The 27,189-nt window shown below is 45.3% G+C and overlaps 1 protein-coding gene, 1 long non-coding RNA gene and 1 other non-coding gene across 3 annotated transcripts; 2 read left to right on the forward strand and 1 right to left on the reverse strand.

The window, feature by feature from the left end:
* Window positions 1-2,440: 2,440 nt before the first annotated feature.
* LOC132206288 (U1 spliceosomal RNA) lies at window positions 2,441-2,604 on the reverse strand. Its single transcript, XR_009442963.1, has one exon. It is a non-coding gene; the product is annotated as a U1 spliceosomal RNA (small nuclear RNA).
* A 7,936-nt stretch (window positions 2,605-10,540) lies between these two features.
* On the forward strand, window positions 10,541-15,483 carry LOC132206195 (uncharacterized). The gene is made up of 6 exons (XR_009442908.1): window positions 10,541-10,650; window positions 11,796-11,822; window positions 12,046-12,072; window positions 13,301-13,327; window positions 13,466-13,492; window positions 15,391-15,483. It is a non-coding gene; the product is annotated as an uncharacterized LOC132206195 (long non-coding RNA).
* Window positions 15,484-16,470: 987 nt separating this feature from the next.
* LOC132206194 (E3 ubiquitin-protein ligase TRIM39-like) lies at window positions 16,471-23,507 on the forward strand. The gene is made up of 4 exons (XM_059639426.1): window positions 16,471-16,521; window positions 17,119-17,145; window positions 19,616-19,642; window positions 20,634-23,507. Exons 3-4 carry the CDS (start codon window positions 19,627-19,629, stop codon window positions 21,158-21,160), a joined length of 543 nt encoding a protein of 180 aa, XP_059495409.1. The 5' UTR covers window positions 16,471-16,521; window positions 17,119-17,145; window positions 19,616-19,626; the 3' UTR covers window positions 21,161-23,507.
* The last annotated feature ends 3,682 nt before the right edge of the window (window positions 23,508-27,189 follow it).

Raw genomic sequence — 27,189 nt, forward strand, 5'->3', positions numbered from 1 at the left:
TGTATTTCCAAGTGCCTTGGAGGGGAGTTTGCAAATGATGGTCCCATGTATCTGCTGCCCTTGTCCTTCTAGAAGGAAGTGGTTGTGGGTTTGGACGGTGCTGTCTGAGGATCTTTGGTGAGTTTCTGCAGTGCATCTTGTAGATAGTACATACTGCTGTTACTGAGTGTCAGAGGTGTGGGGAGTAGATGCTTGTGGAAGTGGTGCCAATCAAGCGGCTGCTTTATCCTGGATGGTGTCAAGCTTCTTGAGTGTTGTTGGGGCTGCACCCATCCAGGCAAGTGGTGGGGGGGGGGCGGATTCCATCACACTCCTGGTTTGTGCCTTGTAGATAGTGGACAGGCTTTCAGGACTCAGGAAATGGGTGACTCGCTGCAGTATTCCAACCTCTGACCTGCTCTTGTAGCCACTGTGTTAATGTGTCACATCTGGGTTTCTGGTCAGTGTGTTCCCAGGACGTTGATAATGGGGGATTCAGTGATGGTGACACCATTGAATGTCAAAGGGCAGCGGTTGGATTGCTGTCTTACTGGTGATGGTCATTGACTCTTATGTGGTGCAAATGTTACATGTTGGCCCAAATCTTGTTATCGTTAAAAGTGGACTGCTTCAGTATCTGAGGAGTTGCGAACCATTGATGAACATTCCCACTTCTGACCTTATGATGGAGAGAAGCAACTGAAGATGGTTGCGCTTCCGACCTCTCATGCATAATGACTGCACCCCCCCCCACCCCAACAAAACCAAGAGGATATACCCAGGTTCTGTCTCCTTGGTGAATCCCCTTTTAGCATTTTGTGCATCTCAATCCAATCTCCTCTCATCCTTCTAAGCTCAAGCCAGTATGGGCCCCTGGTGCTCAATCTCTCCTCATAAGAAAAGACTTCCACCCGTGGAATTAATTCAATGAAGCTCCTTTGAACAGCCTCCAATGTAATAGCATTGTCCCTCATGTAAAGGGGCCAAAATTGTATGCCGTGGACCAAACCTCGCACAGGGAACTGTATTATACATTGGTGAGACTGCATATTGAATACTGCTTAGTATCCAGTTCCCAGGTTCCCATTTGGAGACAGTTCAAACTCGGACCCATATTTTGTTCTCCTTACTTTTTTCTTTCTTTATTAATTCACAGGATGAGGGCATCGCTGGCTAGGCAGCACTTATTGCCCATCCCTAATTGCCACAGAGCACAGTTCAGAGTTAACCACGTTGGTGAGGCTCCGGAGTCACATGTAGGCCAGACCAGGTTAGGATGGCAGTTTTCTTCCCTAAAGGGCATTAGTGATGTGGATGGGATTTTCCAACAATTGACAATGGATTCACAGTCATCATTAGACACTTAATTCCAGAGATTTCAATTGAATTCACAATCCACCATCAGCCAAGGCAGAACTTGAATTTGGGTCCCCGGAACGTGATCTGGGTCCAGCGGTGTCACCACTACACAATCACCTCCCCCGGCAAGTCTTGTACCAATCTTGTCCTGAGTTGCCATAGCTTGTTTTCCTTGAGACTCCCTCCCTGCTCCCCATACGTCCTTGTCTTCTGTTTTGCTTGCCTTGTCATCACTGGTGATTTTTTTGTCTCTTTTTCATGAACCATCGCTCGGTCTCTTGCTTCCACACCGAACGCAACCCCTCCTCCTCCACCATTAGCTAAAGACAATTAAAATAAGGTGCTTTATTAAACTCTCCAGTTGTGAAGAAGTCACACTGCACTCGAAACATTAACTGTTTCTCAGTTCACTTGCTGCTGGGTCAGCGTAGTTTCTCGAACCAGTCTGTGATGTTTGCAGCAGATTTCCAGCACACGCTGTAACCAGAATGTATTTTTTCTCCCCCCAGATCTCTGATCTAAATGGTATTTTGAAACAGGAGCTAGGAAAAACTACGTGAGTGAAGAGAATGCAAAATTAGGATTTGTGGGGAAGAAATAACTGGCAGAGAGAAAATGTGTGTACGTATGGAGGGAATTGCAGTTCAGCACAGGAATGATGTAGGGTGGGGACAATCACATTATCCAACACTGCAGTAATTGCAAGGTGAAAAAGGGGAGTGATTTTGGAAGGGGTATCTGTAGGATGGCTGAACAAAAGCTCAAATATAGCGGCAAATTGGGCAGAATTTCTCTGGCATCCTAAAGGATGCGCCCTCTGCTGAACAAATACAGAATGATCTATCGAGAGATTGTAAAGCAGGGGAGAATATTTCCAGAGTATCACCAATTTCGGTGTCATCTACAAAGTTATTAACCATACTCGCTGAACTCACATCCAAAACATTGATGGTGGGGCAGAACGGACGAAACACCTCCGGAATCAGTGGCGTTCAGCTCCACCGACCGAAACAGACAGATCAGTGCTATCTGTTCGAGCAGCTTGTGCGTTAAATACATACGTTTCCAAACTTGTAAGAAAAAAAGCACAAATATATAATCTGCAGGGAGAGCGCGAACTCAGTCCCCCACTACCACAAATTTTGCAGTCGAGTATCCCGCATTTGGGGACATCGCAGGCGTCAGCACACCCGAAGTGCAATGGGCTAGCCTCGTCCTGGGAGAACCACCTTGTTGATCATGGTATCTCCCCTGCCAGGTAAGTATGCTCACAACTCTCACTCGCTCACATCCCACAACACCCGCTACCTCTCACACTCACACTCACTCCGTTTGCCAACATCGCAAAATCACCCACCGAACCTTTCCTGCCAGAAGACCAGCCCAATTCCTCACATGGATCACAGCACATCTCCAAATCTCATGTTTTACTGGAATAATACGCAAGATGGATGCTACGTTCCTTATTTGCATATATCCCTGAAAAGGAAACGCTCCGCCCCCCCAGCTGCCTTCACGCTGCCTCTTGATAGAAATCCCCAGATACACTGCAAGTTCGAACTTCACTGTTTTCAAAAGACTTTTCACAACTTGATGTGAATGCGAATAAAACTTCCACATTTCGCTCGTGAATCTTGAAACATTTCGTTTTAACCAATTTAGCCCTACTCTAAGCCTTTGCTGAACTAGAGCTTTGCACATCTGTCCTCAATCAGACACATGAGTTCACGACAAATCACATTCTAGATAAAGGGTGTCGGGCAGCAGTCGGTTTTTCTCAATAATATTAGGATGAGACGTTAAACTCAGACCGCCTTCCCCCTCTGGCTGTACGCTCCAGTCACTACTCTCTGTGTCAAAAAAACCTGACCCGTGATTAAAATGTAAAGATTGTTTTCAACAGTGTGCGTCTGATTTACTTGCTGACACTTGAGACCTGGCTTATTATCGCTGAAACACACGGTGAGTATTGGTGCATAATATCAGAGCGACTCCACAAACCCGTCTTTCCCTCTAATTTCTCCAGTAACTTCACAGTTCTTAAATGCCCTCATGCTGGTTTGCAATCTGCTGAGGGGGCACAAGATTTCGGTGCAGCTTCAAAAGTATACTTTACTCATTAAAAAAAATCACTTCTTGTTCATACAGAGCCACAAATGCAGTTCGGTTCGACACAGTTGCATCTCTAGTAAACAAAGAAAACATTTAGGTTGATTCTATCCCAACAAACCAAAGGTCCCTCTTACGTGCAATGGGACTTGAGGAGGGTCTGATAATTGATAAAGAGGTTTATGTTATCCCAATTGAGGCTGTTTGCCCTGCTCTTGATATTCCCGTTTCTTCTTCCTGATATTCTCCCTGGAGAGTGTGAGAAACCCCCTACCCCAATTTAAATTGCTTTATTTAAAGTAGATGTCCAGGTCTTTTCCAATGAAGGCTTCAGGCCCAAAATGTCAGCTTTTGTGCTCCTAAGATGCTGCTGGGCCTGCTGTGTTCATCCAGCTCTACGCTTTGTTATCTTGGATTCTCCAGAATCTGCAGTTCCCATTATCTCTGATACATTTCCAAGTATAGTAACTTTGCAGTAGTTTGATGTGACAATGTAATTAACGTAATTTAGCTACTTACTTGATGTTAATTGAATTCTGTCTCAGGAAAGGTGTTACAAAAGACAGTCTTGGGTGTTACAATTTCCCCTATTGAATGGGCTGACCTAAGGAGCCCAGCTGTCTCAAAAGCAGTTTGATCAAAACTCAGATGGGCCGCAGCATTGTCTCAGGGACACCTATGCGACCGTCAACCAGAGAAAGGCTTGCGTGCCTTTCTGGCTTAATCCAAGTGAATGCTGCAAGCTTCTGGCTTATTATCTCAGTTCCACTGCGACATGAACACGTATTCGATTAAACCAACTGAAGGAATCGTTTGTATATCTGTCTGAAATGCCTGATCCGATTCCCAGCACGATGTTCAGTTGGCCGGTGTTCCCAGCATGCCTATCAGTCGGCCAATGCTTCTTTTCAGTGCCCCAAAAGAGCTGTTGTTTGATTTCAAATTCCACTGCCTACAAAAGAGCATACAAGGTTCCAGAAATTTTGTCACTTGTCTCCTACAGCAATCTGGGATACAGCCCATCAAATCCTGTGGACTTGACGAATTCAATGCGTTTAAAGCCCCCAATACCTGCTCCTTTTTAAACATTAAAATGCATTGGAATATCCACATACCTCTGCCAAAACACCCCATCCACCATATCCTTCTGCTCTTTGAAAATATCAATGTGAATTATTTGTTAAGGTCTTTACCTACTTCCGCCTTCTCCACGCGTAAATACCCTCCCCTTTGCCTTTGAGCGGATCTAGCCTTTCGCAAGCTAACCTCTTGCTCAATCTGTGTTTATAAAAAGCATTGGAGTTTTCCTTAAATCTTGCTTATCAAAGATTTTTCACCACCACTTTTAACCCTCCTAATTTCTGCTGGAATTCTTTCCTGCTATTTTTGTATTAGTTGAGGGCTCTGTCTGTCCTCAGTTTCCTAACCCTGACATATGTCTCTTTTTCTATTTGACTGGACTCTCTGTTTCCTGTTGTCGTCCAATGTTCCTGAATCTTACCGTTCTTATACTTCACTTTCACAGTGGGTGTTGGTCCTGAACTCTAATAAACGGCCTTGAAAAGATTCTGTAATGTGGATTTACCTACAAACAGCTGCTCCAAATCTACATCCTCCGCTCCCTGCCAAATATTCTGGTATTTAGCCTCTGGCGGTGGTAGCAACAACAACATCAGGACGAGCAAGACACATCTCCACCTCAGCCCGGCTGCTCCCGCAAAGGGTGGAGCAGGTCCCGAGCTGACTCCCCTAGCCCGGACTTGTACGCTAGGCCCAGACTCTGCAGCTGGGCCCGGGCACCTGAAGGAGTGGAAGTTTTGGCCAGGGGGGCGGATGGTGGATTGGCAGCAGAGGCTTGAGGAGCCTTGGATGAGTGGGGGGTGGGGGGGAGGGGGGCAAGAGGTTGCGAACCCACACACACTCAGGCCCATCGGCTACAGCTTGTACTCGGTGGTCACGGGAGTGGCTTTGGTGGGGGACTGGAAACTCGAACCAGAGCCTGTCACAGAGGCCAAGCAGTGACTGGAGGAGCAGAGGAGGAGGAATGATAAGGAGAGAGAAAGATGAACTCAATTGCATAACATCTGGCATGACATTCAGTGTTACAAGATGGCACCAGAACATGGCAACACTGTGCGTATAACACATGAAAATTCACTTTTCACTGTATCATTATCTACGTGTGACAATAAATCTCAATCTAATCTGGATTGTTTGAGAGGGGCGCGGCCGTAGGGGACTCCTGTGTTGCCTGCCCTTGTTTACTCGTCTTCCTGGTGGTCAGCCAAGATGGCGACGATAAGCGGGCTACAATTGTATGAGGCTGTCCCAAGCAAAAGTAGAGATTGCTGGAAAGTTTCAGCAGGTCTGACAGCATCTGTAGAGAGAAATCAGTGTTCATGGTTTGCTCGAGTGACCCTTCCCTAGAATGGTTTTCCTAATTGCTACAAATGCAGAACCCGGAGTTTCTGTTTCGTGTCCTGCAGCCTATGCCTGCCGTTCATAAATCTTCCTAGTCAGTACCAACCCGCCTTTCCTCCAGGTTCCCACTGTTTCTATCACATTACCACCCTGCCTGTTACAACTGCCTGACTGTGGCATCCCTCACCTTACCTTCGCTCCCTCACCTTGCCTTCTCTCCCTCACCCTGCCTCTCCTCATGCTCTCCTCGAGCTCTCTTGCTCGTCCAGCTCTGGGGAGTTAGGTCGTATCACTGCTCCTCCCGTCTCCCGGCAGCCCCTGAACTGGGTCTTTCAGTGCTCGGATTGGGGCCTAGCAAATGATTGCCCGTTCGCCTGAGCTCCTGTCACTGCAGCAGTGGGAATTCATTACCCTCCCTATGCCCAGACCAGTGTTTGTGTAACTTAAAGTAAGTTGATGACAACTCCACCAGCCCAATGTTTGTTTAAGCCCCAGTAATGTTTGGACAATTCCCTCAGCCCAGTGTTTATATAACCCCCGGTAATTTTATAACAACTCCCCCAACCCAGTGTTTGTGCAGTCCCCATGAATTTTATACTAACTCCCCCAGCCCAGTAATTTCCGAACAGCTTCCGCTGCCCGGTATTTATATAACCTACCCCGGTAATTTTATCACGCCCCAGTGGCTCATTGGTTAGCGCTGCTGTCTCACAGCACTCAGGACCTGGGCTCAATCCCTCCCTCAGGCAACTGTCTGTGTGGAGTTTGCACAATTCTCCCCATGTCTGTGTGGGTTTCTTGCTGATGCTCCAGTTTCCTCCTACTGTCCAAAGATGTGCAGGTTAGTTGGATTGGCCATGCTAAATTTCCCTTGCAGGGATGTGTAGCTTAGGTGGGTTATAGGGGTTCTGGGTCAGGGTGGGATACTCCAAGGGTTGGTGTGGACTGGTTGGGCTGACAGGCCCGTTTCCACACTGTAGGGATTCGAGGAACCCCCCAGCAAAATGCCTTATACCTTCTCCAGTAAGTTCTTGACAACTCGACCAGCCCAGTGTTTATATAACACCCAGAAAATTTCTCACAACCGCAGGCTAGTGTCTATACTTGCTCCAGAAGCCCCGTAAATTTATCACAACTCACCCCTGCAATTCACTTTGTCTGGTAGCTCATTCTGTGCACACGCTGCATGAAAAAGTTGCTCCTCACGTCCCCTTTAAATCTTTCCCTCTCACCTGAAAATTATGCCCTCTAGGCCTGGGTTTCTCTATCCGGGGGAAAGGCCTTGATTGGTCCCTCTGTCCGTACTATCCATACCCCTCATGATATTATAAACTTCTATGAGGTTACCTCTCAGCCTTGGGCACTCCAGAGAAAATAGCTGCAGCTATTCAGCCTCTCCCAAGAGGTCAACCGCTGCAACCGTGACAGCATCCTTCTAAATCTTCTCTGAACCCCTTCATGTTTAACAACTTCCTTCCTGCAAGGAGACCAGAATTGAAGACAGTCTTGCAAAAGTGGCTGAACAGCTACAACATGACCTCCCTACTCTAACGCTCGATGTACTGACCATGGTAAGGGTGCCAAGTGCCTTCTTCACCACCCTGTCTCCCTGCAACTCCACTTTCAAGGAACAATGCACAAGCAAACCAAGATCTCTTCACTCAGCAACATTCCCTTGAACTTATCACTAACCAACTAAGTCCTGTCCTGGTTGCATGACCAAAATGCATCATCTCACATCCATCTAAATTAAACTCCCCTCAGCCCATCTGCTCAAGCTCCCCTTGTCCAATTTTGGTGTCACACACTTCCTACATTCACGTCCAAATCATTGACAGCAATGACAAAAAAAATGACGTAAATGATTGGCGAGTCAGAATGGGTTCCTCCTCTGAATCTGTTATGATGCACCTAGTGTATCCACACAGCCAGCTGGAGGGCATATCTTCCCTAATGATGATAAAACATAGACTCCGGTCACATTCAGCTCCACAGACGAAAATAGATGGGTCACTGCCTCCCTCCCTCCCTCTCTTGATAATCCCTGGGCAACATTGGCGGCTCAGCTTTGTGTAAAAATGTAATTAGAACACAACAGTGAGACTGGAAACCTTACAGGCAATGGCAAAAACAGTCAATGAACCCTTTCACAGCAACGGACGTGACAATTGCAAGCATTGGGATTTTTCAGAAGGGTGTGATGTTTGATATGATAATGGAGTCCTTATTGAAACATACAACATCCTTATAAGGGCCTTGATAGGGTAGATGTACAGAGACTTCCCCTCGTGTGAGAGTGTAAGAGCAGAGAGCATAATCACACAGTAAGGGGTTGTCCAGTTAGGATGGGAATGAGGAGGAATTTCTTCAGAAGGTGATGAATCTGGGGAATTCTTTACCACAGAGGGCCGTGGATCATTAAGCACATTCAAGGCTGAGAAAGACTTTTAATCAATAAAGGAGTTAAGGATTACAGGGAAGGAAAGGGTGGGAAAGTGGAGCTGAAGGTGATCAGATCAGCCGTGAATGGTAGTGTAGACTCGATGGGCTGAATGGCCTACTTGTGCTCCTGTGGCGTATGAGATCGAGATTGCACATACAAGTTAAGAACCACCAAGTGTGAGGTCCAGAAAGTATTCCAGCGCGTGACCTGAAAGGATTGTCAAACCATTAATGTGCAAGGCAGATCCTTAGACTCATCAATATTCTAATTGTTTCTGTGTGAATAGTTTTGCACTGACCTGATGCATAGGTGTTCGCGGTCTTGTGTGTAATTTTGTTCTGGAGTGTGGGGAGAAGGAGTTATTGTGCTACTGCTTTAGGAGCTGAGTAGACAACTGAGCCAAGGACCTGGGTGACATCACATGGCCAGCCAAGCAATGTCCTAACAGCAAGCCCATGCCTATAAGTTATGCACATAAGTTGTTTTTCTTTCTGCAAATGATCAGTTTGTCTGTTGAGTCAAGCTCCATCTTGAAGAACAATGTCAGCAGATACATGGGGATACCACAAGTTCTCTTTCAAGGCACTCACCATCCTGTGATGGAAATATATCACTGTTCCTTCAATTTGGTTGGGTCAAAATGCTGGAAATCCCCTCCTCAGGGCACTGTGGGTCAACCTACGGCAGGGGGACTGCGACGATTCTAGGTGGCAGCCCACCACCATCTGCTCGAGAAGAATTAGGGATGGGCAATAAATGCTGACCATTAATTGTTAAAGACATTAATCATTCAGAGTGGTCCTTCCACATTTCACTCGGGTGCTGATTCATTTATAAATCCTATTGAGTAATTTTCCATTTCTTAGCACACCCTCTCCCTCTGACCGTCCATTGTCTTTCTGGCCATCCTGCGCAGAAATAACTGAAACAGTGCACGCTCGAAACTGATATAATAGTGTCATGTCATAACTTGAGCACCGCACTCCCACCTTAGGGGTCCCGACATAGTCTACAATTTGCTCAAAATTTCTTCTGGTTTCAGAGTTTAACAGGAAAGGTTCTTTCCTTGCAGACCATTAGATCACAACCAGAGATTTTGAATAGTGGACTGATGGAGGTGTTTATTCTGTTTGACTAGCAGTTTGTTTCCGTAATTGGAGAATTTATTTAGCAGTGCGAAGGAATTAGTTGTGGCATGTGATAAACGGTACTTGGTGTTCTTTACATTACTTTATGGTGAGGAAGATTTCTACTCAATGTCACGGACTATCTGGAACAATAAATATGTTTGGTATTGATTTCTTTTTGCACAAGAAATTATTTCTACAAGCGAGAGATTCTGGCATTGTGGTGCTGTCATTGGTCTAGTAACCTGGAACTCCTGCTGTGGGGACCATGGTAACTGGTGGAATTTAAATTCAGTGAATAATTCTAGTGTTTGGAATTGGAGCCTGGGTCTCGGTGAGCCCGAAGCTGTCATTGAATTCCATTAGAAGCCCCGTCTCATTCACCAATACCCCTTTTGGGAAGGATATCTGCCATCCTTAGCTGGCCTGCATCAGCAATAACCACCCTCTGAAATGGCCGAGCAAGCCACTCAGGAGCAATTCAGGGGCAATTAGGGATGGGTGACAAATTCTGGCCTTGCTGGCAACCCCTACGAAATAATTGTTAAAAACATTTGATGCGTGACAAATCCACTTGTTCTAAAGCAATTGCGTAACATAATTCAGTTTCCCAAACCTCTTGAATTTTCCATGGTTCAGGTCCCTTCCTCATGGGATGAGGATATTGCTGGCTCAACCAACATTTATTGCCCACAGGGCTGTTATGAGTCAACAAAATTGCTGTGGGACTGGAGTCTCATGTAGGCCAGGCCAGGTAAGGATGGCAGTTTCCTTCCCTAAAGGACATTAGTGAACTAGATGGGTTTCCCCTCAACAAAAGACTCCTAATTCCAGATATTATTTATTGAATTCGAATTGCACGTTCTGCCATGGCAGGATTAGAAGCCAGAATGTTATCTGGGTCTCTGAATTAACAGTCCAGCGATAATACCAGGAGGCCATCGCCTCCCTTATCTTGCCTACCTTTCACAGGAACAGATACGTGCAAATATTTCATAGCGTAGTTTTCTTTTTCCCGAAACTCAAACTTAGCAAATTGCCGGCAATAGAGCAGCAGTGTTAACTTGGAAATCTGTCTTGCAGGTGAATTCTTCCCTGTGGTCTCTGGCTGGCAGGTGGCTTTCTGGATAATCTTTGTTATCCTCCTGGGAGCAATTGGTGTGGTTTCATACTTCTGTTGGAAACAGCAGAGACAACGCAGTCTAATGAGAGGTGAGGAGCAGTTACTCTTTGTTGGGCAAAACGTCTAGCCCAGGAACATCGCTTTTTTTTTGTAAAGCTGCTGAAGGGAGGGAATGGATGGCGGAAATGAGAATTTTTGCTTTGGTCTGACATTGCGTTTCAAGTGGACGAATCGGCGAAGAAATACACCCAACCCTTTTCTCACTGCCGTCCCCATGCTTGTCCTGCTGTAACTTTCGAGCAAGGGCCAGTGTAATAGTGACCCAGCAACAACAATTTCCACTGCTGGTCATTGTACACACCCTCTCCCTGACATTCCCCTGTCAAAAACCCATTTGTGTCACATTACCAACTTAAAAGCAGCCTTTATTGGCGATTTATGGACCAGACCAGACACCCTCAAAACATTTTAAGCAAGTAGCCAGACCCTAAATTTTACTTATTTTAAAAGGCAAGTCTAAAGTGCTGCTGCGTTCCAGGTGCAATTCTTTGTTCAAACCGCTCGATGTAAAGCCATACACAATTCGTTCAAACGCCATAGTTAAAACACAACGAAGCAAGAAGGAACTTAACCCTATTGGAAACCTTAACAGAAAATAGATACAGTAACTATTACTAACTAGCTGTTTCAAGATTGTAACATCCCATAAACAGGAGATAGATTTGTCTCATAGGTAACCTGGGCAAACCCAGAAGACACAATATCAAGTCAAAACTGACGAGAGTCGCCACAGGGAGACATTTACTGCAACTCCCAACCTTTGCTGAATCTCAAAGCTAAAATGTGTGAAAGCTAGAAATCCTGGTTCTATGAGAGCTGGCCACACCCATTCAGGTTGTTCTCACCTTTTTAAAAAACAAACATGCAAGACATTGCAAGCTATTTATGGGCCTTCACTAGCCAGCTCGGCACCTTTGTTTTTAAACCTTTTTTTTTCAAAAATAAAGGACAAAGTATACATCTCGACCCACAGTGTTGTCACAAGATGTATTGTGGGTGACATTATGACTGAGTTGTTCTTGTCTCTACTGTAATTAGTGACTTGCAGAGTCAATACCCCAATCAAATGAAAGCATTCATTAATTAAACTGTCCGCAACAGTGATTTAATAGTCTAACGTTTTACAGCTTGTGTGATTGCTATCCAACGAAACTGTACGTGTCTTATCTTTCAGAGTTCAAAGTTCGACCTGCCATCGATGGTAAGTCCAGTTCTTAACTGTTGAAACATATTCCATTCTTAAAAATGAAGAGAAACATGAAGCGCATTTCTTGATTGTCAGCGGCAAAACGTGGCCTTTTGCAATGTGTCTTTTTCAATAATGCAACAGTAGCAGTTGATGTTTTAGAAATTCAAGCTTGGTAAGGTTTTACTGAACCAGGATGTTGATGAATTACACCTTCTTTTATGTTCTTTCATTGCAGAATATGAAACATTGTGTGCCAAGTTCGGTAAGTGATTACTAACCAAAGTACATAAAGCAGTTGTCTTAAAACTTATCTTTGGATTATTTTCCAGTCAGCATCTTAGAGAATGGGTGACTGCGATTCTTTATGCCGGTAAAGCATGGAACAAAGTTCATTGATTACTGCTTTCCTTACACACGTTTAAAGAGACGGCAAGAACATGGGCGACACGGTGGCTCAGTGGTTAGCACTGCAGCCTCACAGCACCAGGGACCTGGGTTCAATTCCAACCTTGGGTTAAGCTGGAATTGAACTAGTCTGTGCGGAGTTTGCACATTCTCCCTGTGTCTGTGTGGGTTTCCTCTGGGTGCTCTGGTTTCCTCCCACAGTCCAAAGATGTGCAGGCTAGGTGGATTGGCCATGCTAAATTGCCTGTAGTGTTCAGGAGTGTGTGGGTTATAGGGGGATGGGTCTGGGTGGGATGATCCAAGGGGCAGGGTGGACTTGTTGGGCCAAAGGGTGTGTTTCCACTCTGTAGGGAATCTAATCTAAACATGCTTGGAACTCAACCCATTTGCCTTAAAATAAACGAAAACAGTAGTGATACTGCTAGTGATTTTAGCTGATTGGAACTTGAACTGGAGTTGGAATCCTTACAGTCCATCAAATTGGCACAGTCTTCTTGCCCTGGGAACTTTGAAGAGCTTTCAAGAATTGCTAGACATGACTGTTTTTAATTGAGATTCAAAGTGGGGTGGGGATGGGAGTGGTGGAGGAAGTTGCAAACGCCAACCTCTGAGATGGCAAGATGCTCACCCGACCCCTGCCACCCCCAATCACAAAGCCTCTGTAATAGGTGACCTAATCTCTGGTATAGTGCTGCCTGAGGTAATGTTCTGGGGACACAGGTTCGAATCCCACCACCAACTGTATTTTTCAGCAACTCTTATATATTAGGTCTGAAACTCTTATTTAAGAATAGAAAGTTTTTTTTAATCATTGACCCGTGGGATGTGGATTTCACTGGGCTGGGCCAGCATTTATCACCCTTGACAAAGTGGTAGTAAGCTGCCTTCTTAAACCACTGCAGCCCACATGCTCTAGTTTGGCCCTTAGGTGTTTTTGTTTCGCAATATGACGGCTCAACAAAACGTGTCGAATTTTTAAAAAGTAACAAAATTTCTAGTACCTGCATTTAGTTGTGTCAAGTCAGCTCCTAACATTTGTGGCAAAAAAACAGTGTCATTAATGTATGGTTTTTCTTCACTCACAGATCAAGTGAATGCATGTGCTGAGGAAGGTGGGTCCTACTTCCTTTATAATGCTAATTCATATGCATTAACATAGCACGGCCTGAATTAATGCTGAGAAATAAACAGCAGAATTTTTAAGTACGTAATAAGGCATCTAATCATTGTCATCATTTCTTTCCAAACAGAAAAGAAAAATCTATTAATACAGATAGGTAAGGTTACGCATGATGTATAATACTGTGTTGTCCTTATCATGTAGCTGCTGGTGAAGAGAAATGGAATTCTGGTCAGTTTGTGGAGCTAACTTTATTTTAAGTCCCTTTATCAGGGGTTGTTCATAAATGGGTGAGGGAGAATGGAGGAAGCACTGCTTTTAAAACCCGCCCAAATAATTTTCCATTGACTTTGATTTAAACGTCTGCAAGATGTACATCTAATTCTGCACCGAACCTCGATGACAAGGTTGAGTTAAAGCTTTCCATCTGTATTCCCATTTCTAAATGATTTATTTTCTGTCCTCAGTAATTCTCTTCGTCTATAACGTGTCTTCACTTCCTTTTCTCCTTTGCACAGTTGCAGCACATCCGTATCGGCCTGTCAAAACCACTTTGACATCAGACTGGGCAATTAATTTCTTGTGTGGAATATAACGCAGGCACTAATTAAATATGATGATTCTGTCATTACTCTTGCCAGTCACGAACAGGGCAGTAGAAGATTTGTAAACTGTTATCATTTGGAGAAGAAAATGGATTGTTGTAGAGAGCTCCACAGAAGAGTTGTTTTTTAAGAGGTCAGAAAGTCATTTTGAACAGTGAGTTCAAACATGGCTTCCAAGAAGACATGCAAGTTGTGTGAAGTGACTCAATCAGATACCTGGGTGATTAATTGCTGAACGTTTACAAAGTAGAACTTTTATAAATATAGAACTGGCCAGAGGATGGAGCTAGTTTTCAGTTCAGAAGAACAGTTTCAAGCCAGTAAAGGGGCAGTTTGTTTATGAAGCCTTTTGGCTGGAAAGAAGTCTTTCGTTTATAAAGCGGCCTAAGGAAGGACGCTCTGTGTCTTTTGACATTGAATGGAAAATGTTTGTCATTTTTTCTGTCTCCGGGAGAAACAGTAATGGAGAGAACCATATCTTACAAATGCCTTGAAAGTCACTGAAAGGAAATACTTGCACTGTCTTCAGTTAAGAAATTTAAAAAGTTAAGTCTGGAATGAAATTCCAGTGGGATTGAGTAGCTGTAAAGGATACTGTTGGGAAAACAGTTGACTCCTTCAGTTTGCTGTTTTTGTCAAGACCTTTCTAACATGTTTTTCAACCCTTTTTGTGTTGAACTTGTATTGTTTGTTAAGGGAACTGTGTGAGAACATTTTCAATAGTTAACCACCACAGGAACCAAACTGCAAAAATAAAGCTCTTAATCTATCAGGCCAAGTTTAACCCTGAGATCCGACTTGTCCAGTACCACCATCAGCTGGGTTCAGAATGCTATAACATTTATTTTGGTGTCTTTGGCTTTAGAGAAAGTAATCAGCAAATGGCATCCTGTGATAGAGTTAGACTTGTGGTTAACCCTAACCCGATCCTATCCTGCTCACTTAAATTTACAGTGACTTTGATTGGAAGTGTGCATGTCGTTGGAGTCAGACTTAGTTTTGTTGCACAATGTGGACTAATACACAGATATGTTACGTTATATGTTATATACAGTCCAATATATTGACAGACATAACACAAGCCTGTCTGAATGGGAATACGGAAGGGACAAACATCTCTCAGGCCTTTATCCAGGGCCTCAATACTGCAGGGCAGAAGAAAACTGACAATGGACAAACAGCACTTATATTTGGATTTGGTTGAAGTATCATGTTTGTGTAACTGTGCTCCTTTTGAGCTAATAGTTAATGGTATTTTAATTGCTTTATTAAGATAGATGGGTGACTGTTTAATTAACATCTCAGTTCATTCCTAAAGAGAGACTGCAAGGACGCTGGGCTGGTCAATGAAATGCATTCTGGGAATAAATCTGTTGTCAATTAAAGTATGAGTGTCTAGTTTTAATGTTGCACCTTGGGATCAACGTAATATTAATTTGTTTTTTTTCAGAAAACGAAAGGCAGGCCGCCAAATTGGGTAAGACTCTGGATGTGAGTTTGCTCGCTGAGCTGGAAGGTTAGTTTTCAGACGTTTCGTCACCATTCTAGGTAACATCATCAGTGAGCCTCCGACGAAGCGCTGGTGTTATGTCCCGCTTTCTATTTATCTGGTTAGGTTTCCTTGGGTTGGTGATGTCATTTCCTGTTTTTTTTCTCAGAAGATGGTAGATTGTGTTTGTTGATGGAGCTCCGGTTGGAATGCCATGCTTCTAGGAATTCTCGTGCATGTCTCTGTTTGGCTTGTCCTAGGATGGATGTGTTGTCCCAATCAAAGTGGTGTCCTTCCTTATCCGTATGTAAGGATACTAGTGATAGTGGGTCATGTCGTTTTGTGGCTAGTTGATGTTCATGTATTCTGGTGGCTAGCTTTCTGCCAGTTTGTCCAATGTAGTGTTTGTCACAGTTCTTGCAAGGTATTTTGTAGATGACATTCGTTTTGTTTGTTGTCTGTATAGGGTCTTTTAAGTTCATTAGCTGCTGTTTTAGTGTGTTGGTGGGTTTTTGGGCTACCCTGATGCCAAGGGGTCCGAGTAGTCTGGCAGTCATTTCAGAAATGTCTTTGATGTAGGGGAGTGTGGTTATGGTTTCTGGGCCCGTTTTGTCTGTTTGTTTGGGTTTGTTGCTGAGAAATCGGCGGACTGTGTTCATAGGGTACCCATTCTTTTTGAATACGCTGTATAGGTGATTTTCCTCTGCTCTGCGTAGTTCCTCTGTGCTGCAGTGTGTGGTGGCTCATTGGAATAATGTTCTAATGCAGCTTCGTTTGTTGGTGTTGGGATGGTTGCTCCTGTAGTTCAGTATTTGGTCCATCAACAAACACATTGACTTGGAGCCAATCTACCATCCTCTGAGAAAAAGAACAGTAAATGACATCACCAACGCAGGAAATGACATCAACAACCCAAGGAAACATAACCAGATAAATAGAAAGCGGGACATAACACCAGCGCTTCACCGGAGGCTCACTGATGATGTTACCTAGAATGGTGACGAAACGTCTGAAAACTAACCTTCCAGCTCAGCAAGCAACCTCACAGCCAGAACCTCAACCTGAGCTACAAATCTTCTCAAAACTCGTTAGGTAAGACTCTTTTATTACGAGGATCAAAATTGTCAATGAGTTTCTAAGACTTCCAGCATCTGTAGCTGTTACCCTGTCGTCAGTTTCATCTAATGAAGGCAGTACAGTGGCTCAGTGGTTAGCATTGCAGACTCACAGTACCAGGGACCTGGGTTCGATTCCACCCTCGGGCAACTGTCTGTGTGGAGTTTGCATGTTCTCCCCGTGTCTGCGTGGGTTCCCTCTGGGTGCTCCGGTTTCCTCCCACAGTCCAAAGATGTGCAGGTTAGGGTGGATTGGCCATGCTAAATGCAGGGTTATGGAGATAGGAAGTGGGTCTGAGTTTAGATGCTCTTCAGAGGGTCAGTGCACAGTTGATGGACCCAGTGGCCTCTTTTTCCACACTTTCTGCATTCTATATTCTGTGTTTCAAGGGGTGGAGGCAAAGATGTAGTTCAGGATCTTCACTTGGTCTCAATAGGAAAGCGTCTACTGTCCTTCAGAAATACTCTTGGTGCTTGAAGCATTTTGAGAGGATGAAACATTCCAAATAGATGTCATTATTACTTGTGATTTTTAAATCATGAAGTTATATCTCAAACATATTCTCTCTTTCAGAATACGAGCAGCTTCTCCATCAATTAGGTATGAAGTTCATCTACTTGTTGCTTAATTGTTTATCTTTACTGTAACAGTGGTTTATGTTTTTGCATTGTAGTGATTTTTTTGCTGATGTAACAATATGAGATTCAAGTTAAATGGTCATAGAGTTACACAGCACAGAAACAGACCCTTCATTCCAACTCGTCCATGCCAACCAGATATCCTAAATTAATCTAGTCTTGTTTGCCAGCATTTGGCCCACATCCCTCAAACCCTTCTTATTCATGTACCCACCCAGATGCACTTTAAATACAATTGTACCAGCCCCCACCACTTCCTCTGGCAGCTCATTCCATACACGCATCACCCTCTGTGTGGAAAAAGTTACCCCTTAGTTCCCATTTAAATCTTTCCCCTCTCACCTTCAATCTAGTTTTTGCAACTCCTTGTTACGTTAAATTTATGAGCGGCTTATAGAAAACTGTTGATCTGGAAATTATTATAAATGAAGTGGTCGGTTAGCTCAGTCAGCTTGATGGCTGGTTTGAAATGGGAAAGCTATGCCAACAGCCTGGGTTCTGTTCCCATCACTGGGCTGAGGTTACTATGAAGGACTGTCCCCCTCGACCTCTTCCCTCACCAGAGACATGGTGACCCGAAAGTCTTTTTCTTTCTATTCATTCGTGGGATGAGGCTGTCACTGGTGAGGCAGCATCTATTGCCCATCCCTAATTGCCCAGAGGGCAGTTCAGAGTCAACCACATTGCTGTGGGCCTGGAGTCACATGTAGGCCAGGCCTGGTGAGGATGGCAGTTTCCTTCCCCTAAGGATATTAGTGAACCAGATGAGTTTTTCCAACATTCGATGATGGATTCATGGTCATTAGATTCTTAATTCCAGATATTTACTGAATTCAGTTTCCACCATCTGCCATGGCAGGATTTGAACCCAGGTCCCCAGAACAACATCAGCGTCTTTGGATTAACAATGTGGCGATAGGCCTTTGCCTACCAATCAGGTTTACCTCTCGCTTTCTTCCTCTCCCTCTTTCTCTTCCCCTCTCTCTTTTTCTCCCCCTCTCTCTCCCTTTCTTCCCCTCTCTCCGTCTCTCAGTTTTTCTCTGAGAGGGGAAACAATTAAACATGACCTGAGAGACAACGTTTTCGCGTAGAGGGTGGTGTGTGTGTGGAATGAGCTGCCAGAGGAAGTGGTGGAGGCTGGTACAAATATAACATTTAAAAGACATCTGGATGGACACATGAATAAGAAGGGTTTTGAGTGATATGGGCCAAATGCTGGCAAATGGGACGAGATTAATTGACGATATCAGGATTGCATGGACGAGTTGGAGCTAAAGGTTCTGTGCTGTATGACTCTATATAACAAAGCTGCCCACAAATTTGGGCTATATCCTGGTGACAGCATTCAACTCCTCTCTGTTCAAAGCACTAGATGTTTTCATATGTCTGCTAATTTGTCTTACGGGGCATCTTAGATTGACTTTGAGTCCATTCTTGTTACCGGATAACCATAAACATGCCCAATTTTTAAAAAAATTCATTCATTTTGTCATTGGTGAGGACGGATTTTATTGCCAATCCCAGTTGCCTGTTGAGAAGGTGGTGATAAGCTGCCATCTTCAACCACTGCCATCTGTGGGCGTTAGGTCACCCATTGTGGGTGTTCCTGGGCTTTGACCCAGTGACAGTATCAGGACAGCGACGTAGTCCCAAGTCAGGGTGGTGTCTGAGTATCTTGGAGGGGACTTTACAAGTGGTGATATATTTCCTCGTTCATTGTGCAGAAAATGAGAAGGTATCACACAATCATTAAAACAGGGTTGAATTTTTTTCCAAAAAAACACGATTCCACCCGAGGTTATAGTTTAAAGAGTGCTGCCATCATTTATAACTTCCATCTGTCTAAAACTGCCATCATACTTCCCTTCTCCCTCATTTGCTGAGAAATTTGCGCTGTGCTCCCAATACATTAGAGTGCTTTGAAGTCTATTTGTGAAGAAAGCACTAAAACGAGGCTGACTGATGGTTTAATACTTGCCAAAGAGCCTACAATTCACCAGCAATCCACCAACAGATACACGTTGACAAGTAGAGATAGCAAGGTGTAGAGCAGGATGAACACAGCAAGCCAAGCAGTATCAGCGGGAGCAGGAAGGCTGATGTTTCGGGCCTAGACCCCGACAGCCTTCCTGCTCCCCTGATGCTGCTTGGCCTGCTGTGTTCATCCAGCGCTACACCTTATTATCTCAGATTCTTCAGCACCTGCAGTTCCTACTACCAGATCGACATGTAGTTACCCAGCCAATGACCCACACGTGCTTTTCTAATTCCCTTCGAATATCTTGCTTTTTGAGCATTCCTCAGTATTAGATACGCAAACAATAGAATATTCTGCACAGTGCTTGTGTTTTCCTTTGTATTAGCACCAGCATGTTTACAGGGACATTGTGAAATGCACTGGTCGCTGCTAATGGCTTGTGATTTTTTTTTAGAGTGGGACAAGATGCTGAGATGCGTAGGTAAGTGAAATGTCCTTCAAAGTTGTACATGCACAGAACTATCCAGGAAGAGAGCCACCTGTCCCCAGCCCCTTCCATTTTTCACTCACCTCACCAATGTTGGTTCGATACTGGGTTGGTTTTCACGTCTGCAAAGCCAACTACCCAGCTCTACCTGACCAGGCTCCTTCATAGCCAGAATCACAGAAGCCCTGATGGTGCGGAAGCAGGCCATTCGGCCCAGCGAGTCCACGCTGCCCTCTAAAGCACGGCCCACCCTCTCCCCTATAACTCTTTGTATTTCCAATGGCCAACCCACCTAACTTACACATCCCTGGGCACTACGGGACAATTTCCCATGGCCAATCCACCCTACCCTGTGCATCTTTGTGGACTGTGGGAGGACATCCACGCCGTCACAGGGAGAATGTGCAAACTGCACACATACGGCCGGCCGAGGGTGGGATCTAACCCGGGTCCCTGTCACCGTGAGGCAGCAGTGCTAACTGCTGAGCCACAGCACTGGTGAAAGATCAGACTGTGTTTCTCCAACACCTACTTCCGGGTGAGAGCTGAGTTGGCTTTAATTAAATGTTGGCCAAAGCTATTGTCCTCTGTCCCCGCTGCAGACAACCACGTTCCTCTCCCCGAGGTTACCATTCTGAAGAAATGGCTAACACAGAGGGTTGTGGATGCTCTGTTGTGGAATGTATTTGAGACTACGCTGGAGGGATTTCAGTTTTGTTTTGGTGGAATTGAGGGAAAAGGGGGCAATGGAGTGCAGCCTGAGATCAGGCCACAACACTGGTTCTAATTGGGGGGAGTAGCAGGCCCGATGGGCCGAACAGCCCTCCGATGTTGCTCCTGGTCCTTGTGTCACCAGTGCGGGATGAGGGTGGGGGATTTCTCTCGCCTCTTGTGCAGATGCAGGTTTCGATTGCAGTCGGGGGTGGGGGGACGAGGGTGTGAGGTGGATTGGCGAACAAAAGTGTCAGTAACGTCCCTGCTGCAGCTTCAGTCACCCTGGACCCCGACACGGCGAACGGAAACCTGGACATGTCGCTGGATCACCTGGAGGTGAAAGACGGTGGCGGGTGGCGCAACGTCACGGAGAACCCGAAACGCTTCGAGCGGTACCCGTTCGTCGTGGCCAGCGAAGGCTTCCAGTCGGGAAAGCATTACTGGGAGGTGGAGGTGGGAGAGTCCAACAACTGGGACCTGGGCGTGGCCCGGGGCTCAGTGAGACGGAGCGGGCGCATCGACCTGGACGAAGAGAACGGATACTGGGTCGTCGGGCGCTACTGGGACAAGTATGAGGTGAAAAATGCGGAGAAGACGGAGCTGATCCTCAGCGAGAAGCCCATAAAGATCGGGATTTTCCTCAACTGGGAGGAAGGGTTGGTTTCGTTCCACAACGCAGACACGAAAAGCCAGCTCCACGTCTTCAGGACGCACTTTGAGGAGGAGATCTTTCCCTTCTTCTGCCCTTGGCGGTCTCAAGAGCCATTGAGAATCACTCCTGTTACGCTGGAGAGCTGACCATGAACTCTCCTTGAAGCGCAGGGGCAGAGGTGGGCAGCCTAGAGGCCTACTGTCCATCACTTCCATGTCCGTTAGAAACACATACCCAACAATTCTCATCCCACTTTTCAGCTCTTGGCCATGTATGACTTAGCAGCGCAAGTGCAGGAGGTCAGATGTCAACATCTGTTCCCCTTTTTGTTTGTGATGTTCCCCCTCTGAACAGCCTGATGTTTCCTGATTGTCTTCTGTCTGATATCCAGGAGCGATTAACCATGGCGACTGTTTTATTTCACCTGTTTGTACCAGAGGCAAACTGAACAAAACATTCATTCCCTCAGTTTTATATCAGCTCATCCTTCAGGAAATGTGAAATTAAATCTGTTCGTTTCATTTTTGTTTTGCTGTTTCTCTTCAGTTGTAACAGCAAATGCTGATTGGAACAACTGGACTCAGCACATGGTGTTGCCCTGAAAGTGTGTAGCCATGAATTTACGGGTTTAAGTATAACACAAGGAAACTTCTTCACTCTCCTACCCCGCTGTCTGTCCTGACTCCCACGCCTCTGCTCTCCTGACTCATGTTTGGAAGATTGTGTTGAGAAGGTGGGACAAGTAACTTATGTTTCCAATTTCGACTTACTCACAGGATACTGGGAGGTGCCTTCATTCAAGATAGATGGAAATTTCAGCTTTTGTAACCCCGAATGGACTGTACCAGTTTAAAGTCATGCCATTCAGTAAGAAGAATACACTAACCATATCTTAAGGACTAACCAATAAGGTCATTTCCAGATTACCCAAGTGTACATCGACCTGATGGGTTTTAGTCACACATGGTGGGAACATTTGCAGCATCTAGCAGAATTGTTTAATTGTCTTTGGGAGGTGGGCTCGGTGATAAAGCTGACTAACAGTGAGTTTGCAAAAGCCCAAGTCACATTTCCTCACCCTACCCTTGGACAAGGACAGAAGGCCCCTTGGAATGTGAAAATAAAGGCCATTGGGAGAGTTTCCCGTACCATCGACGAAGAGGGCATTGTTACAATTGCTGGGGTTAGTGAAAATTTTAATACAAATCTGTCCTGAATTTTAGCAGTGTTGTTGCTCCACTGACTGACCTATTGAAGAAGTGCAGAAAATCTCAGGGGATGGGAGAATGTCAGAAAAGCCTGAAAGCAGAGTTGACCTTCTCCCTGATCTCAGCCACTCCCAATTACACAAAAGCCATTCAAGCAGCTATTAATGTGAGTGATTTGGCTGTTGGTGCTGTACTTTTTTCCAGAAGATGACAAGTGTCCTGAATATTCATCAAAAGAAATATTCCACCGTTCAGAAAGAGACCTTGAGTTTGGTGCTGGCATTGCTTATAATATAAATGTTGTAATGTACCGGAGACAATTGTGTCTACTGAACATAAACCCTTAATATTTTTGGAAAACATTGAAGGTACCAGCCTGACAAAAAGAAGTTTATTATTACAGCCGTTTACCTCAAAAATTATGCACATGACAGGATGAGAGAACGTAATTGGCCATGTGTTGTCATAACTTTGAAGAAAGGTTGAGGTGTTCAGTGACAGAGGAAACTGGGCCATTTTATTGAACATTTTACATACTTAAAGTTAATGCAATGTATATGTATACTGATGACATGAGACTGACATCTTTGAAAATGAAGTCAACTTTGCATATCGTGGTTCATTTTTTTTGAGGGGGGAGGGTGTGACGATACTGTGCCTTTAGGCGATATGTCCTGTGCTGTATCCCTTACAGAGGGGTGGTGTCACAATGTTGCTGAAATGCATCATTTAGATGTGGAGTTGGTGAACAGCTTTGAGTTCGACCCTGTATTTTTATATCGAGTAAGGCCAAAGATTCATGAGTGAGTGGACTCACTCTCACACAGACATAGCCAGCTTTAGTTTGGCTTTCAGTTAGCTCAGTAGGTTTTTGCTCAGGCTGAAAGCTTGAGTTCTCTGCTGCTAGGTTTCCTGCACTGGGGTAGAAGCCAAATTCCTCAAATGGATCACAGCACATTAACAATGCTAGATAATAAAGTGTGAAGCTGGATGAACACAGCAGGCCAAGCAGCATCTCAGGAGCACAAAAGCTGACGTTTCGGGCCTAAACCCTTCATCAGAGAGGGGTATGGGGTGAGGGTTCTGGAATAAATAGGGAGACAGGGAGGCAGACCGAAGATGGAGAGAAAAAAAGATAGGTGGAGAGGAGAGTGTAGGTGAGGAGATAGGGAGGGGATAGGTCAGCCCAGGGAAGACGGACAGGTCAAGGAGGCGGGATGAGGTGGTAGGTAGGAATTGGAGGTGCGGCTTGAGGTGGGAGGCAGGGATGGGCGAGAAGAAGAACAGGTTAGGGAAGCGGAGACAGGCTGGGCAGGTTTTGGGATGCAATGGGGGGAGGGGACGAGCTGGGCTGGTTTTGTGATGCAGTGGGGGGAGGGGGAGATTTTGAAGCTTGTGAAGTCCACATTGATACCATTGGGCTGCAGGGTTCCCAAGCGGAATATGAGTTGCTGTTCCTGCAACCTTCGGGTGGCATCACTGTGGCGCTGCAGGAGGCCCATGATGGACATGTCATCAAGAGAATGGGAGGGGGAGTGGAAATGGTTTGCGACTGGGAGGTGCAGTTGCTTGCTGCGAACTGAGCGGAGGTGTTCTGCAAAGCGGTCCCCAAGCCTCTGCTTGGTTTCCCCAATGTAGAGGAAGCCGCACCGGGTACAGTGGATGCAGTATACCACATTGGCAGATGTGCAGGTGAACCTCTGCTTAATATGGAATGTCATCTTGGGGTCTGGGATGGGGGTGAGGGAGGAGGTGTGGGGGCAAGTGTAGCATTTCCTGCGGTTGCAGGGGAAGGTGCCGGGTGTGGTGGGGTTGGAGGGCAGTGTGGAGCGAACAAGGGAGTCACGGAGAGAGTGGTCTCTCCGGAAAGCAGACAGGGGTGGGGATGGAAAAATGTCTTGGGTGGTGGGGTCGGATTGTAGATGGCGGAAGTGTCGGAGGATGATGCGTTGTATCCGGAGGTTGGTGGGATCGTGTGTGAGAATGAGGGAGATACTCTGGGGGCAGTTGTGGTCGGGGGGGGGGGGGGGGGTGTGAGGGATGTGTTGCGGGAAATGCAGGAGACGCAGTCAAGGGCGTTCTCGACCACTGCGGGGGGAAAGTTGCGGTCCTTGAACAACATGGACATCTGGGATGTGCGGGAGTGGAATGCCTCATCCTGGGAGCAGATGTGGAGGAATTGGGAATAGGGGATGGAATTTTTGCAGGAGGATGGATGGGAGGAGGTGTATTCTAGGTAGCTGTGGGAGTCGGTGGGCTTGAATTGGACATCAGTTTCTAGCTGTTTCACTGGAATAATACACGCAGATTGGGCAGCTGCGATCCTTATTTGCATATATCCCTTAAAAGGAAACTTTCCCTTCCCACCCCCCCCCCCGCCTTCATGCTGCCTCCTGATTTGTGGAGAGATTTCCCCAGATACACTGCAAGTAAAGTTCAAACTTCACTCTGTTTTCGAAACACTCCTCAGACTTTGATGTGAACACGAATAAAAGCGACTTCCAAAACTGCCTCGTGAAACCTGAAGATTTTTTTGTGAACAAGTCTAACCCTTTGTTTACCTTTAACTCTGCAAATATCTCTTCAATCTGATACATGACTTCGCCGGAAATCTTATTCAAGATTAAGGGGTGCCAGGGAGAAGTGAATATTTCTCAACAAGATTTGGATGAGACATTAAACTGAGATAACCACCTTCTCTGGCTGCACCCTCCAGCGACTGACCACCCTCTGTGTCCAAAATAAAACAGCCTGTGATTAAGATTTAAATAACGTTGGTTGTGTGTCTGATTTACTTATTCACATTAACAATGAGACATGGTTCACCATGAGACCTCGTCTATTATCGTCGAATCTCAAGATGGATACATATATGCACAACTTTACAAAAGCCGTCTTACCCTTTAATTTCCTGAGTAACATTACAGTTCTTAAATGCCCTCAGACTGGTTTACAATCTACTTTTTGTTGTTTTTATTTCAAAAATGTACTCTATTCGTTAAAATTTTTTGCATATACACATTGTCACAAAGGCGGTTTGATTCTACACAGTAGCATATCAAGTAAACAAGTCCATATGAAGGGTATATGCACAACATTGACTGCTCCTTTACTCCAGATGATGCCTGGCCAGCTATGTTTTCCAGTGTCTTATTTGTCTAAGTTGGATTCCAGCATGTGAAGAAGTGGAAGCTTTGGCCAGAGGGACGAGTAAGTGGATCAGCAGCAGCGTGTGGAGGGGCCTGCGATGAGGAGCAAGAGGTTGGGAATCCATGCTCATCCTCAGGCCCAAGGGCTCCAGTTCGCACGCGGTGCCTGTCACACAGACTCTGGGCAATGTCAAGCAGCAGAGGAGGAGGAACAAGAAGAGAGAAAGATGAACTCAATTGCAGTGAAATCTTGCATGACATTCAGTGACAAGATGGTACCACAGCATGGCAACATTTTGCATATAACACATAAAAATTGACTTTCCTCTGTACCTTTATCTACATGCGACAATAAATCTAAATCTAATCTGTTTGTGAGGGGAGTGGTCTTAGGGGAATCCTGTGCTGCCAGCCCATCTGCCCGGTGGTCAGCCAAGATGGTGTCTTCAAGCTACAAGGGCGTCAGGCTGTCCCAAGTCAAAATAGAGATAGCTGGACACTTTCAGCAGGTCTTGCAGCATCTGTAGAGAAAACGCGGGGTTCATGTGTTGGTCCAGTGGGCCTTCCTTGGAATGGTTTTCCTGTTTGCTCAAAAGCGGACCCCGGAGTTTCTGTTTTCTATCCTGCAGCCTATACCAGCTGTTCATAAAACTTACCCGTCAGTGCCAACTCTGCTTTTCTTCAGGTTTCCACTAACGTCTGTACCATCTCCTTCATTCAGCTTACCACCTCGTTCCTCTACCTTCATTTCTGCCTCACCTATCTCTTCCCCCACGGACAGCTTTCTGTCTTTCTTTAAAACGATATTAATCTTGTGGATTTGCACAGAAGCAAACTGACCCACAGAGCTGAACACAACTTACCAGGTAAAATGGTTTAAGAAGCATCAAGACAGATGCATAGAACTGTGCTGTAAATCTGGAAGGAAAAACATAAGCTGCCAAGAAGTGTCGCTCTTCGAAGCTGCCAGACCGGCATAAGACTGTAACTAGGAACACCGACTAACTTAATCACAAAAACTCTTTTTTAAAAAAAACGATACTAACCGGGGAGAGCGCGAACGCAGTCCCCCACTACCAGGCAAGTATCCCGCATTTGGGGCATCGCAGGCGTCAGTACACCTGAAGTGCAATGGGCCAGTCTCGTCCTGGGAGAACTTTTTTTTATTTGAAAAAAATATACTTTATTCATAGAATGTACAAAAATAACATATTTATACACCTACACAGTCATGAAACTGCTCCGGGTTACCTGGGGGTACGTACAGCAACTAAAAGAAAAAAAACAAAACAAAGAAAAAAATCCCTGGCGGTCGTCTCCCCGCACAGCCCCTGTTGGCCCCCTAACCAGTTGCGGAAGGTGCCAGCTGTGCCCAGTTAGCAGATAGGGCCCCTTTTTCTATTCTGGACGAGGGGTTTCATACGGTCAATTACTTGAGCTCCACACATAAATTGACATTTAGATTTTAGATTGTACTGTCACATTTACTTCAGTACAGGAGTAAAGTTAAAACACACATCACCATCTAAGGTAGAAAGTATTCAAAGAAACAAAGTTATTAGAATAAGTTGAAAAAAGGAATAAGTTAATAGTTAACATTAAAAGTCGCTGTTAACGCACGCTGCTGAAGTTGCTACCCATTTGGTCTCCTCATACCTGGAGAACACGACCCACCCGCACGTGGAGATTGTGCCAGAGGGAGCGAAGAACAAACAGCGCACCGGGCTTCTGAAAAGCCTAATCCGAAAGCATACGGAGACAACGTTACCGGAGCGACTTACACAGGGGAAAGTGAAACCTGTCATTAGTTTGAAAAAC

This window comes from Stegostoma tigrinum, chromosome 34 (genome assembly GCF_030684315.1).
Source record: "Stegostoma tigrinum isolate sSteTig4 chromosome 34, sSteTig4.hap1, whole genome shotgun sequence".
Taxonomy (NCBI): Eukaryota; Metazoa; Chordata; class Chondrichthyes; order Orectolobiformes; family Stegostomatidae; genus Stegostoma; species Stegostoma tigrinum.